At 42.5% G+C, this 15,240-nt stretch overlaps 1 protein-coding gene and 1 long non-coding RNA gene across 3 annotated transcripts in view; both read right to left on the reverse strand.

Annotated features, from left to right (window-relative positions):
• LOC122471578 (phospholipid-transporting ATPase ABCA3-like) overlaps nucleotides 1-4,068 on the reverse strand; it is a 49,064-nt gene extending 44,996 nt beyond the window's left edge. For both annotated transcript variants that reach the window (XM_043560327.1, XM_043560326.1), the window contains exons 1-3: nucleotides 3,950-4,068; nucleotides 3,212-3,280; nucleotides 2,599-2,863 (exon numbers count right to left, since the gene is read on the reverse strand). In XM_043560327.1, coding sequence (XP_043416262.1) covers nucleotides 2,599-2,863; nucleotides 3,212-3,271 — 325 coding nt within the window. In that variant the 5' untranslated portion in view covers nucleotides 3,272-3,280; nucleotides 3,950-4,068. The remainder of the gene's footprint in view (nucleotides 1-2,598; nucleotides 2,864-3,211; nucleotides 3,281-3,949) is intronic.
• The window catches only part of LOC122471579, a 115,367-nt gene extending 101,324 nt beyond the window's left edge, over nucleotides 1-14,043 (reverse strand). Inside the window, exon 1 of the long non-coding RNA XR_006294211.1 lies at nucleotides 13,914-14,043. This is a non-coding gene — a long non-coding RNA (uncharacterized LOC122471579). The remainder of the gene's footprint in view (nucleotides 1-13,913) is intronic.
• Between the last annotated feature and the right edge of the window lie 1,197 nt (nucleotides 14,044-15,240).

Raw genomic sequence — 15,240 nt, forward strand, 5'->3', positions numbered from 1 at the left:
TTTGTGATGGAACAATCACGTTTTCCTTATGCACTGATCTGCTGATGGACACTATGGTTGCTTCTATACCTTGGTTGAATGTAAATAATGCTGCAATGAATAATTATGGACTTATACAAACCTTGAAAAAGGGAAATGCATAGGGTGAGTGCCATATTCACCCTGGTACTTTCCCTGAATGCATTTGCAGAAAACTGTAGACTTACTGAGCTGAAGAAAAGAGATGAGAGCTCAGGCTGCCAAAATGGCTGGAACTTGAGAGGTAAACTTGCAAAGAGAGGAGAAGAGCATAGAAGTGAAAATCAGCTTGTAAATTCCTCTGAAGTCAGCAGCCAACTCCTGAACTGAGAATGTATAGGCTAAGACTCTTTGAGACCAAGGAGATAACAGCAGGTGGCAGGCTAAAATGCTGAGCAGGGATTTCATCAGGTACACAGTGCTGATGAAATAGAGGATATTAGCGTTCAAGCCCCACAAAGGTCGAGGAGCCTTCATAAATACTCCAGGCTTCCAGCTGACACCCTAGAAGAGCCATGCCCTAGAACACAGGATATGCTGCAAGAGTAAAGACAAAACTGAAACAGAGCCGCCCTTATGAAGCCTAAAACCAGACTTTGATGGAATCAAGTTACTCTGTCAGTACTCTAACACCAACCAGAAGAAAAGTTAACCCTCAGGAGCCTCTGATGTTTTTTATCCACAACACCTGTCATTTTATAAAAATATACAAAATATGCTATAAAACAGAACTCAATGACTTAAAGACAAAAAAATATATACAAGTAATCTAGATACCACAATTTTCCAGTTAAGGACTTAAAAAAATTTTTTTTCAACGTTTATTTATTTTTGGGACAGAGAGAGACAGAGCATGAACGGGGGAGGGGCAGAGAGAGAGAGGGAGACACAGAATCGGAAACAGGCTCCAGCCTCTGAGCCATCAGCCCAGAGCCTGACGTGGGGCTTGAACTCACGGACCGTGAGATCGTGACGCGGGGCTTGAACTCACGGACCGTGAGATCGTGACGCGGGGCTTGAACTCACGGACCGTGAGATCGTGACCTGGCTGAAGTCGGACGCTTAACCGACTGCGCCACCCAGGCGCCCCTCCAGTTAAGGACTTTAAAAGTAACTATGGTTAATATAGTTAAAAAAAAAGAGAACACTTCTCTGGTTACCTGAAACCTATTAAAAACAGGACAAGCGGAAATTCCAGAACAGAGAAATATTTTTAGAAACAATTCAACAGAGAGATCACATGAGCTAATAGTTTCAAAACATATAAGCATAAAGAAATTTGAACATTGTATATAATGTTAAAGTAGATGTTTTATGTCTATATATTTATATATAAAACACCTATTTCATACTAACAACACCAAGCTGGAAATGTAATACCTCTGTCAATAACTGACAGAATAAGCGGACAAAAACCAGTAAGAATACATATTTGAAAAGCATTATGATTAACTAACTTGACAACTTCGCCTGGGTAGCATTTACAAAACACTACAAGCAAAACCCGCAAAACACATGGTCTTTACAAATGTACATGGTTCATTTTTCAAAATACACCATAAAGTGGGCATAAACAATTCTCAAAATTTCAAAGAACTGAAATCAAATATATTCTGATTCAAGGAAATTAAAATAGAAATGGAAAAAAAAAAACGAGAAAGAGAACAACAAATTCAAATGTTTTTAAGTAAAGTAATACATTTCTAAGAATCCCATGCATCAAAGATGAAATCAGAATGGAAATCAGGCAATATTCTGGGTAACCCAAAGTAGCTTCTAAGAGACTACGTTTATTGGGATATTTGTATTATATACTTCAAAGCTTATTGGGGATTTTGCATTCTTCTGCTTCACTGATGTTTTAAATAAGATATGTTTTGAGATGGCATCTGGTCTCAAGTTCCCTCAAATCCCTTGAGAGTCAAAAAACAGGCTGAAAAAATATACTAGTGAATAAATGTATGTATGTAAAAGGAAGGGGCACTAGAGGTATGCTCACCAAACTTTTGACAGTGTTTCTTTCTGGGGGAAAAGGAGAGAAATTGAGTTGAGAAGGTGGTATAAGCTTACTGTGGGGCTTTTAAGATAATTCTATGTAGTTTAAGTCTTCTCTAAAGCATCTATATATGACTTGCACATTTTTATATGAACAATGTTTGAAATAACTGACCACAGAGCACGCATCCAGAATGAGGGCTCATGCTTATGCTGTGCCTGTGTGTACCTTTGGTGCACATCATATACCTCCAGGGTTATACTTACCAGGCTTAAGAAGCACAACCAGAAACCAGGACGACTTAGTATCAAAGAATTGGATAATAATCCAAAATAATATAAATTGATCATCTAATTTTTAAATATTACTATTTTTTGGGCTCTAGGAGAAAGTATTTTTTTATGAATTTAACTCTCAAGTTTAACAAAGTCTGTAATATTATATCTAGGAGGGTACTCTCTGGTTATGAGGATATATCCTATAATGCTTTAGCTGGGAGAACAATGCCTGGCTAAAAGATTACATATGTCTTTACTGAAACCCAGTTTAATAATACATTTTTTCAAAAAACTTTAATTTCTAACCTGTGAAATTATAGTGTAAATCCCTCTTCACGTAGTCAACAATGCTCTTCACCACAACACTTTTGGAAGGCACGAAAGCCAATTCCCATGGACCAGGAAAAAACATGGGCATTCCAAGAAATGCAGGTAACTTATCAATAGGTTGAAGAGAGTAATTGAAAGGCCCATATTTCTTTATAGTCAAAATCTTGCGTGTTAACAGAAGCGTACCAGCAAACAGTAACGTCAAGGTGAATTCTACAAATAACGCCACCAATCGCCGCCTCTAGGAGATGGAAAAAAAAAAAAGATTATGTTAATGTCCTGTAAGTCCATTACCTCTGCAAATGCCTAATTCTTTTTTATTAAAAGACACTTCTTAAAAGAAGATATATAGATGGCAAAGAAGAACTCTATAGTAGCAATAGTTTCCTGGACTATCTGTTTTCTCCATTCTCCATGTCATTCTGCTATTATTTCACTCTGTGAGGACTCTTCACATTTGGAAGAGATACCCCCAGCTGTAGGACTGCGAAAAATTTAACAGTATAAATTGAAATGTGATCAGGCTGTAAGAATTTTCACACTGTGGTCTCTTAGCTGTTGCAAAACTCCTATAGATAGCTCAACTTACCTTTAAAATAAAATTCTTCCACAGAAGAGCCATAAATTGGTAAACCCATGAGAAATCCATTCTTCAATTCTAAGGAGGGAGTAAAGATTTTTACTTAGATTTTAATTGTTTAATGTTTTAATCAAACTCAAAGGAGGACAATAAGAAACAATAAGCACTTGAAATATTAGAGAAGCTGTTTATCCCTAAATCCCTACTCAGTATCTACCAGGTTTCTAATATGTATAAAACTTCAAGCACAAAACAAAGATCAGTATGTTATTGATGCAAGCTTCCAGGTAAATTTGTCCAGTACCTTTCCCAATGATTACTAAGAAACAATACAAGAGATAATAAATAATCACCATCAGCAAAAAGACAAAATGGTATGTGAAAATCACATCATAGCTATAAGCCCAAAATGCCACTCAACAAGTAGCAAGACTGAAAGTACTTCCATTAACAACACTGCTAATAGGAGAAGATTCATTTTTATATTTAATGAATATTTGCTGAACATCTATTACGTGACATATTAAGTCACTTAGGTGTATAATGGGAAACATAACAAAGGTTTTTATTTGTTATTTTATTAATAGGTTATTAATAACCCAGGATCTGAAATCAGACTATCTAGGTTGGTTCTCAGCTCTACCACTATCTGTGTGATCTTGAACACTTGACTTAAATTCTTGGAGCTACCAGAGAGAGAGCTACAATTCAGGGCCAGGAAGGGGAGACATTATTTTAGGACCTCACCTTATAAATAAAGATGAATGTGAAAGAAACTGGCCAGGGCCTGTGCAGGGACTGCACAATTTCAAATAATTTTAATCCTTGATACCAGATGAAGGTATCCTATATTGCAAATGCCTGTGGTACCTAGAACAAAAAAAAATAAATAAATCCTCTCTGAAGAAAACTAATATTATCCTGGAGACTCAGCTATTTCTCCAAACAATTTTTCTGAATATAACATCTGGCACTCCTGACATCTGGGGTGGAATTATCAGGAGCAAAATTTAAAATAAGTATGCTTACTATTTTCAAGGCAAAAAACATAGAAGGTTTAGAAATTCCACAAAAGGGCATTAGATTAGGATCTCAAAGGATGGAGGAAGCAGTGGTCCTAGACCTAAGCATAAAGCTAACCTATAAAACTAGTAGAAAACATATAGAAGAATATCTTTGTGGCCTTGTGGATACAGAGATTTCTTAAAGTAAATGAAAAAAACTACAAGCCATAAAAAAGATCTTCAACAAAATCTAAAATTTTTGCTCCTCAAAGAATACCATCATGAAAATAGGAAAGAAAGCCATAAAAGGGGAAAATATTTCTAACATATTTAACTGACAAAAGACATATATAAGCATTGCTATAAGCCAATAATAAAAATATAACAACCCAAATTTTTAAAGTGGGAAATACACTCAAAAAGACATTTAAGCTAGAACAAACAATGTTAAAATTTGTATGGAACCACAAAAGACCCTGGATAGCCAAAGTAATGTTGAAAAAACTGAAGGCATCATAATTCTGGATGTTAGCCTGTTTACAAGGCTGTAATCATCAAGGCAATATGGTATTGGCACAAAAATAGACACACAGACCAATGGAATAGAATACAGAACCCAGAAATGGGCCCACAAATGTATGACCAACTAATCTTTGACAAAGCAGGATAAAGCATCCGATGGACAAAAGACAGTCTCTTTAGCAAATGGTGCCAGAGAACTAGACAACAACATGCAGAAGAATGAAACTGGACCACTTTCTTACACCATACAGAAAAATAAATTCAAAATAGATGAAAGACCTAAATGTGAGACAGGAAACCACCAAAATCCTATAAGAGAAAAGAGGCAGCAACCTCTTTGACCAGCCACAGCAACTTCTTACTTGACAGGTCTCTGGAGGCAAGGGAAATAAAAATAAAATTGAACTGTTGGGACCTCATCAAGATAAAAAGCTGCACAGTGAAGGAAAAAAAATCAATGAAACTAAAAGACAACCTTCAAAATGAGAGCAGATATTTGCAAAAGAAGATATACTGGATAAAATATCAAAAATCTATAAACATCAAACTCAACATCCAAAAAAAAAAAATTCAGTGAAGAAATGGGCAGAAGGCATGAATAAACACTTTTCCAAAGATATCCAGATGGCTAACAGACACATGAAAAGACGCTCAACATCACTCATCATTGGAGAAATACAAATGAGATACCACCTTATACTTGTTAGAATGGCTAAATTTAACAACTTGGGAAAATAACAGATGTTGGCCAGGATGTGGAGAAAGGGGAACCCTCTTACACTGTTGGTGGGAATGCAAACTGTGCAGCACTCTGGAAAACAGCATGGAGGTTCCTCAAAAAATTAAAAAAGAACTACCCAATGACCCAACAATTGCAGTAGTAGGTATTTACCAAAAGATACAAAAATTCTGATTTGAAGGGCACAGGCACCCCAATGTTTATAGCAATGCTATCAACAATAGCTAAATTATGGAAAGAGCCCAAATGTCCATTAACTGATGAATGGATAAAGAAAATGTGGCATGTGTATACACACACACAGTATGGAATATTAGTTGGCAATTAAAAAGAATGAAATCTTGCCATTTTCAACAACGTGGATGGACCTACTTTGCTAAGCAAATTAAGTCAGTCAGAGAAAAATTATATGATATCACTCATATGTGGAATTTAAGAAACAAAACATGTAAACATCAGGAAGGGGAGGAAAAATAAAATAAAAGAAAGGAAGGCAAACCATAAGAGACTCTTAAATAGGACAAACTTAGGGCTGCTAGATGGGAGGTTGGTGGGGCAATGGGCCAAATGGGTGATGGGCATTAAGGAGGGCACTCGGACGAACAGTAGGTGTCATATGTAAGTGATAAATCACTAGGTTCTACTCCTGAAAACAATAGTATACTTTATGCTAACTTGAAATAAATTTTTTAAAAAGAATAAAGCTGCTATAAAGATCTAATTAATGAATAAGAGGTACGGTTTCCGGAGGAAGATGGCAGGGTAGGAGGACGATGGACTCACCGCCTCCTGCTGACCACTTAGATTCCACCCACATCTGCCTAAATAACCCAGAAAACTGCCAGAAGACTGGCAGAATGGACTCTCCAGAGCCAAGCATAGACGAGAGGCCCACAGAAGAGGGTAGGAAGGGCGGAGAGGTGATGCGCACTACATGCACTGGTGGGAGGGAGCCGGGGCGGTGGAGGGGCAGCCTGCCCAGCAAGGCAGAGCCCCTCAGTCTGGCTTGAAAAAGCAGAGGGGCCGGACGGAGTGTGTTCTGACAGCCAACGGGACTTAACATCTGGAATATTATAAGTCAACAGCTCTGCTCTGAGAGCGGGAGGGCTAGAGGACAAAGGGAGGGAAAGCTGTTGAGCCTCGGAGGACAGAGCTCAGCTTGGCGGGGAACAAAGGCTCTTACCAGCGCCATCTCCCTTGCCCACTCCCCAGCCAAAATCCCTAAGGGAACTAGTTCCCGTCAAAGAACTTGCTGGCACCAAGCAAACAACCAATGCTGTGCTTCTGCAGATCCATCCCTCCGACGGGGCCGCCTCCCTCCCAGTGCCGCAGGGCCCCTCCTGAAGCTGACCACCAAAGGCAAAACAAGCTGAGTCTGCTCCTCCCGCCCCTGTGCACCTTCAGGATCCATCCCAGCTAATACGCCAGATCCCATCGAAGCAGCACCAGAAGGCTGGCAGTATGGAAGTAGCCCAGACAGGGGCCATACCACTCCACAGTGAGTCCTGCCCCTGGGAGAGGGTAAGATAAGGTACACACCAGTCTGACTGTGGCCCCAGCGGTGGGCTGGGGGCAGACATCAGGTCTGACTGTGGCCCCACCCACCAATGCAAGTTACTCCAGACAGCACAGAGGAAGAGTCCTGCAGTTCCACGCCACTCCAGGGACTATCCAAAATGACGAAATGGAAGAATTCTCCTCAAAAGAAACTCCAGGAAGTAGCAACAGCTAACAAACTGATCAAAAACGACTTAAGCAATGTTAGAGAAAATGAATTTAAAATAATAGTCATAAAATTAATCGCTGGGCTTGAAAAAAGTGTAGAGGACACCAGAGAATCTATTACTACAGAGACTAAGGGACTAAGAAACAGTCAGGAGAGCTAAAAAATGCTATTAATGAGTTGCAAAATAAAATGGAGACGACCACAGCTCGGATTGAAGAGGCAGAGGAGAAAATAGGTGAATTAGAAGATAGAATTATGGAAAGAGAGGAAGCTGAGAAAAAGAGAGATTAAAATTTCCAGGAGTATGAGGGGAGAATTAGAAAACTAAGTGATGCAATCGAATGCAACAACATATGCATAATTGGGATTCCAGGGGAGGAAGAGAGAAAGAAAGGGGATGAAAGTGTACTTGAAGAAATCATAGCTGAGAACTTCCCTGATCTGGGGAAGGAAAAAGGCATTGAAATCCAAGAGGCACAGAGAACTCCCTTCAGACGTAACTTGAATTGATCTTCCTCAGGACATATCATAGTGAAACTGGCAAAATACAAGGATAAAGAGAACATTCCTAAAGCAGCTAGGGATAAACATGCTCTGACATATAAAGGGAGACCAATAAGATTTATCTACTGAAACTTGGCAGCCCAGAAGGGAATGGCAGGAGATCCTCAATGTGATGAACAGAAAAAATATGCAGCCAAAAATCCTCTATCCCGCAAATCTGTCATTTAGAATAGAAGGAGAGATAAAGGTCTTCCCAAACAAACAAAAACTGAAGGAATTCGTCACCACTATACCAGCCCTACGAGAGATCCTAAGGGGGATCCTGTGAGACAAGGTACCAGAGACATCACTACAAGCATGAAACCTACAGACATCACGATGACTCTAAACCCGTATCTTTCAGTAATAACACTGAATGTAAATGGACTAAATGCTCCAACCAAAAGACATAGGGTAAATGATAAAAGAACAAGTGTAAATGGATAACATAGGGTAAATGGATAAAAGAACAAGACCCATCTATTTGCTGTCTACAAGAGACTCATTTTAGACCCGAGGACACCTTCATATTGAAAATGAGGGGATGGAGAACTATTTACCATGCTACTGGAAGTCAAAAGAAAGCTGGAGTAGCCATACTTATGTCAGACAAACTAGACTTTAAATTAAAGGCTGTAACAAGAGATGAAGAAGGGCATTATATAATAATTACAGGGTCTATCCATCAGGAAGAGCTAACAATTATAAAAGTCTATGTGCCGAATACGGGAGCCCCCAAATATACAAAGCAATTAATCACAAACATAAGCAAACTTATTGATAAGAATGTGGTAATTGTGGCGAATTTAATACCTCACTTACAACAATGGATAGATCATCTAGACACACGGTCCATAAAGAAACAAGGGCCCTGAATGATACATTGGACCAGATGGACTTGACAGATATAGTTAGAACTCTGCATCCCAAAGCAACAGAATATACTTTCTTCTCGAGTGTACATGGACATTCTCCAAGATAGATCACATACTGGGTGACAAAACAGCCCTTCATAAGTATACAAGAATTCAGATCATACCATGCATACTTTAGGACCACAATGCTGTGAAACTTGAAGTCACCCACAGGAAAAAGTCTGGAAAACCTCCAAAAGCATGGAGGTTAAAGAACACCCTACTAAAGAACCAATGGTCAACCAGGCAATTAGAGAAGAAATTAAAAAATATATGGAAACAAATGAAAATGAAAATACAACAATCCAAATGCTTTGGGATGCAGCAAAGGCAGTCCTGAGAGGAAAGTACATTGCAATCCAGGCCTATCTCAAGAAACAAGAAAAATCCCAAATACAAAATCTAACAGCACATCTAAAGGAAATAGAAGCAGAGCAGCAAAGGCAGCCTAAACCCAGCAGAAGAAGAGAAATAATAAAGATCAGAGCAGACATGAACAATGTAGAATCTAAAAAAACTGTAGAACAGATCAACGAAACCAAGAGTTGGTTTTTTGAAAAAATAAACAAAATTGATAAACCTCTAGCCAGGCTTCTCAAAAAGCAAAGGGAGATGACCCAAATAGATAAAATCAGGAATGAAAATGGAATTAGTACAACCAATCCCTCAGAGATACAAGCAATTATCAGGGAATACTAGGAAAAATTATATTCCAAAAAACTGGACAACCTGGAAGAAATAGACAAATTCCTAAACACCCACACACTTCCCAAACTCCATCAGGAGGAAACAGAAAGCTTGAACAGACCCATATCTAGTGAAGAAATTGAATCAATTATCAAAAATCTCCCAACAAGTAAGAGCCCAGGAACAGATAGCTTCCCAGGGGAGTTCTACCAGACGTTGAAAGCAGAGATAATACCAATCCTTCTCAAGCTATTCCAAAAAACAGAAAGGGAAGGAAAACTTCCAGACTCATTCTATGAAGCCAGTATTACTTTGATTCCTAAACCAGACAGAGACCCAGTAAAAAAAGAGAACTACAGGCCAATATCCCTGATGAATATGGATGCAAAAATTCTCAATAAGATACTAGCAAATCGAATTCAACAGCTTATAAAAAGAATTATTCACCATGATCAAGTGGGATTCATTCCTGGGATGCAGGGCTGGTTCAACATTCGCAATTCAATCAACATGATACATCACATTAACAAAAGAAAAGATAAGAACCATATGATCCTGTCAATCGATGCAGAAAAGGCATTTGACAAAGCTCAGCATCCTTTCTTAATAAAAACCCTCGAGAAAGTTGGGATAGAAGGAACATACTTAAACATCATAAAAGCCATTTATGAAAAGCCTACAGCTAATATCATCCTCAATGGGGAAAAACTGAAAGCTTTTTCCCTGAGATCAGGAACACGACAGGGATGTCCACTCTCACCGCTGCTGTGTAACACAGTGTTGGAAATACTAGCATCAGCAATCAGACAACAAAAGGAAATCAAAGGCATCAAAATTGGCAAAGATGAAGTCAAGCTTTCACTTTTTGCAGATGACATGATATTATACATGGAAAATCCGATAGACTCCACCGAAAGTCAGCTACAACTGATACATGAATTCAGCAAAGTCGCGGGATACAAAATCAATATATAGAAATCAGCTGCATTCTTATACACTAATAATGAAGCAACAGAAAGACAAATAAAGAAACTGATCCCATTCACAATTGCACCAAGAAGCATAAAATACCTAGGGATAAATCTAAACAAAATGTACAAAATCTGTATGCTGAAAACTATAGAAAGCTTAGGAAGGAAATTGAAGAAGATATAAAGAAATGGAAACACATTCCATGCTCATGGATTGGAAGAATAAATATTGTCAAAATGTCAATACTACCCAAAGGTATCTACACATTCAAAGCAATCCCAATCCAAATTGCACCAGCATTCTTCTAGAAACTAGAACAAGCGATCCTAAAATTCATACGGAACCACAAAAGGCCCCGAATAGCCAAAGTAATTTTGAAGAAGAAGACCAAAGCAGGAGGCATCACAACCCCAGACTTTAGCCTCTAATACAAAGCTGTCATCATCAAGACAGCATGGTATGGGCACAAAAACAGACACATAGACCAGTGGAATAGAATAGAAACCCCAGAACTAGACCCACAAACGTATGGCCAACTCATCTTTGACAAAGCAGGAAAGAATATCCAATGGAAAAAAGACAGTCTCTTTAACAAACGGTGCTGGGAGAACTGGACAGCAACATGCAGAAGAGTGAAACTAGACCACTTTCTTACACCATTCACAAAAATAAACTCAAAATGGATAAAGGACCTGAATGTGAGACAGGAAACCATCAAAACCCTAGAGGAGAAAGCAGGAAAAGACCTCTCTGACCTCAGCCGTAGCAATTTCTTACTTGACACATCCCCAAAGTCAAGGGAATTAAAAGCAAAAATGAACTACTGGGACCTCATGAAGATAAAAAGCTTCTGCACAGCAAAAAAAACAACAAAACTAAAAGGCAACCAACGGAATGGGAAAAGATATTTGCAAATGACATATCCGACAAAGGGCTAGTATCCAAAATCTATAAAGAGCTCATCAAACTCCACACCCAAAAAACATATAATCCAGTGAAGAAATGGGCAGAAAACATGAATAGACACTTCTCTAAAGAAGACATCCGGATGGCCAACAGGCACATGAAAAGATGCTCAACATCGCCTCTCATCAGGGAAATACAAATCAAAACCACACTCAGATATCACCTCACGCCAGTCAGAGTGGCCAAAATGAACAAATCAGGAGAGTATAGATGCTGGCAAGGTTGTGGAGAAACAGGAACCCTCTTTCACTGTTGGTGGCAATGCAAATTGGTGCAGCCACTCTGGAAAACAGTGTGTAGGTTCCTCAAAAAATTAAAAATAGACCTACCCTATGACCCAGCAGTAGCACTGCTAGGAATTTACCCAGGGTTACAGGAGTACAGATGCATAGGGGCACTTGTACCCCAATGTTTATAGCAGCACTCTCAACAATAGCCAAATTATGGAAAGAGCCTAAATGTCCATCAACTGATGAATGGATAAAGAAATTGTGGTTTATATACACAATGGAGTACTACGTGGCAATGAGAAAGAATGAATTATGGTCCTTTGTAGCAACGTGGATGGAACTGGAGAGTGTGATGCTAAGTGAAATACGCCATACAGAGAAAGACAGATACCATATGTTTTCACTCTTATGTGGATCTTGAGAAACTGAACAGAAGACCATGGGGGAGGGGAAGGAAAAAAAAGTGGTTAGTTTGGAGAGAGCCAAAGCATAAGAGACTCTTAAAAACTGAGAACTGAGGGTTGATGTGGGGTGGGGGGTGGGGGGGTGATGGTATTGAGGAGGGCACCTTTTGGGATCAGCACTGGGTGTTGTATGGAAACCAATTTGACAATAAATTTCATATAAAAAAAAAGAAAAAGAGGTACAAATATCCGGTTACCAAAGGAGAAAAAAAGATCTAATTAATTAATTAAAAACCCAGAGGTTTCCTTCCTTTTATTCTTCTGCTTACTTTGCATACAATGAGGTGACCAAGATGGCCTGCCTGTTACTCAGAGCTGGACCAACCTTTAGAAAGGCTCTTCTGGCTCTAGGTCCTAACCACCCTTTTCTTTGAACATGTGCTTTAGAAAACTTGTAATTACACATCCTTTCTCTGTTTAAAATACAGATAACCCTTTTTTACAAGCCTCTTTCCTGTTTTACACCCCCAAACTGCCTTTCTGAAGGACCTGGGAGTCATCCTTTGACACGTAATCCTCAAGGAAGATAACACCCCTATTCCCAGTATCTGTGCGAGGGGAGGAGCTAGCTTTCAACAGGCACCAATCAGCAAACACAGATGGCCTCATCAGAGAACCACGTGGACAAACTCAGGAAGTTACTCAAGGTGTTCTCCTGGTCAACCTTCCCTCCAACTTTTCCAACTTTCCCACTGTCTCACCTCAGTCCACAAACACCTTCCCAACCTTTGTTTCAGCAGAGTTGAGCTCAGACTGAGTTCTGGCCTCTCTTCCCTGCTCCGGTAGCCTCGCATAAAGTCTTCCTTGCCTGTTTTACTTCGTCCAGTGCAATTTTTGCTTCGGCAGAAGAAAACTAAGACAACGTGAGCTTCCTGCAGCACTTAACTTCCATACCCCTTCTCTATTTATTGAACACTTACTGTGTTCTGTCAGTTGAAATAGTCTAGTCACCCTGAGAGATGGGTACGCGTAATATCCAGGTTCTTTCAGACAAGGAAACCCAGGCCTTGTGAAGTCAAAGTTTACCTTGGGTCATTGCTATAATCTGACTGTCTGGGTCCTCCCCTCCTCCCCAGATTCGTATGTTGAAATCCAAACCCGGATGTGATGGTATCAGGATGAGGGACATTGGGCACGTGATGAGGCCATGAGGATGGAGCCCCGATGAATGGGATTAGTGCCCATATTATAAGACAGGGCCCCAGAGAGCTCCCCTGCTCCCAGAAATCAGGCTCTCACCACACACTGAATCTCACGGACCTCTGAGCTGAGACTTCCCGGCCTCCAGAACTGTGAGAAATACATTTGGGTGGCCCAGCCCACGGTAGGTATTCTATTACAGCAGCCCCAGCTGACTGGGACAGTCACACAGCAAGTCAGTTCTGGACACCCCAGCCCTCGACCCAAAACACGTGCCTCCAGACCCCTGGCTTTCAAATACTGAAGGCAACCAAAATAAAAGTCTGTTTGTTTAATGTGTTCCCATTAGCTTCTCTGTGTGTCTTGGGGTCCAGAGAAGTGTCTCCTACGTCATGTGCTTGCTTTGGCACTTTCTCCTCCCTGGGAAGTCCGGGATGCATTCCCCAGAGCAGGGGCACTTGGAGAGGAAAAGGGAGTGAGGTCCAGTGAGGGACATGCAAAACTACAGGATGGAGGGTCAACGCTGGGTGTGGCGGCGAGCGGCGAGCGACATTAGACAGCGAGGTACGGGGAATATTATAATATATATGTTACATACAACGGGCTTTGGAGGGGGCAGAAAGGGTTGTGGAGGGTTCCAGTGTATTGGGGCTTTTGGTGTTGGGGGGTTCGCCCTTTCCGGCTCTGCACTCAACAGTGCGGCCAGGGGGTGGACCTCCGGGGAAGTCCAGGAAGCCCACCCTTCGCCTCCCCGGGGGAATCTGGGGAGAAGACACCACCAGGGCGGGGTGGTCCCGCACTCACCGCTCGGGCCTCGAAACCGCCACTGCTACACCTGCGCCTCCGCCGCTGAGGGACGCGGGTCACCGGGCGCGGCGCCTTCTCCCAACGCCTTCGCCAACCGCCCAGCTGCCTGCCGGCCCCGCGAGGAGGTCAGCGGCCACGGACCCTTCCTCGCACATGCGCGCACGCACCTAGTCCCCCAGCCTGCCCCCTCCTCCCTGCAGCCCCGCCACCTGGCCCGCACGCGCCTCCCTGCCCCCTGCGCGCACTGGACCCTCCGCCCAGGACCCCTTAGAGTGTGGGGCCCCACCCAGCACTGCCCGAGGCCCCCAGACCCTGAGGGCCCTACGTCGGGGCCCGTGCGCTTGCCCCCAGGCTCTCTGCGTCTAGACCCCGGTGGACCACCCCACCACCCTCCAACTCTCGCGGGCTCCCCTCTCCCTCAAGTGTCATGGTCACCTCAGCGGGCCAGTAGCTCGTGGCAGGAAGTTGGGAGAGATTCACTGGCCGCCCTCTAGGGTCTGTGGGCGGCAGCAGAGAACTTGCAGAGGTTCCCCCCACTCGGGGGCCCGCAAGCCTGCTGCGGGGGCCACTCGCAGCCCCCGACGTGGGGCGACTCTGGCGTAAGGCGCGCGGTCCAGCTCCCCAGCGAGTCCAGCTCCCCAGCGAGCGCCGCCCGCGCCTCGACACGTGGGCGCTCTGCGCGTTGTGACTCCCACGGCGTCCTCTCCACGCGCTTCCCCGACCCGCCAGCCACTCAGGGGGCCCCACGTCCCGACCTCTCTCCTGCTCCACAAATTCATCAGTGGTCGCTTCTCTTGGCGGACCCCACCCCAATACCCACCTTCGGTGTAGCTTAAGCGTTGCCAAGCAGGTTCTGAATTCTGCCAGAGGCTAATCTCTTCCCTACCCCGCCAGGGATCGGGGTCTGGCCTCCAGGCAGCAAATGGAATTGGGTTCTTGAGCTGTCAGGTTAAGCTTGGTCAGGAGAGGGTGCTGGCGGGACGCTACAGGACCAAAGGCTGCTGCTCCAGGTGCTGTGTTTTCTCTTGATTGTTGCTCTCCCCTTGCTGTCAGCAGCAGGTGTGGAGGACATTTCTGGGCATTCACCCTGTACCTCCCCCGACCCCCATTAACCGTGGATTCTCAGTGACTCCGGCAGGTGCCCCTGCCTAGCACCAGCCTGCCAACAACCACAGAGAAGAGTTTCCTGCTTGCTAGATCCAGCCACAGTTCCTTGCTGGCTAGCCGAGGCAGCCTGTAACTATGGGGTGTTTCTTGCTTGCTCAGCAGGTGTGGAACAGCCTTGACCCAGGGCCAAGAAACTTCTCCACCATCAAGTAAGCCC

Source organism: Prionailurus bengalensis, chromosome E3 (genome assembly GCF_016509475.1).
Source record: "Prionailurus bengalensis isolate Pbe53 chromosome E3, Fcat_Pben_1.1_paternal_pri, whole genome shotgun sequence".
NCBI classification, from domain to species: Eukaryota; Metazoa; Chordata; class Mammalia; order Carnivora; family Felidae; genus Prionailurus; species Prionailurus bengalensis.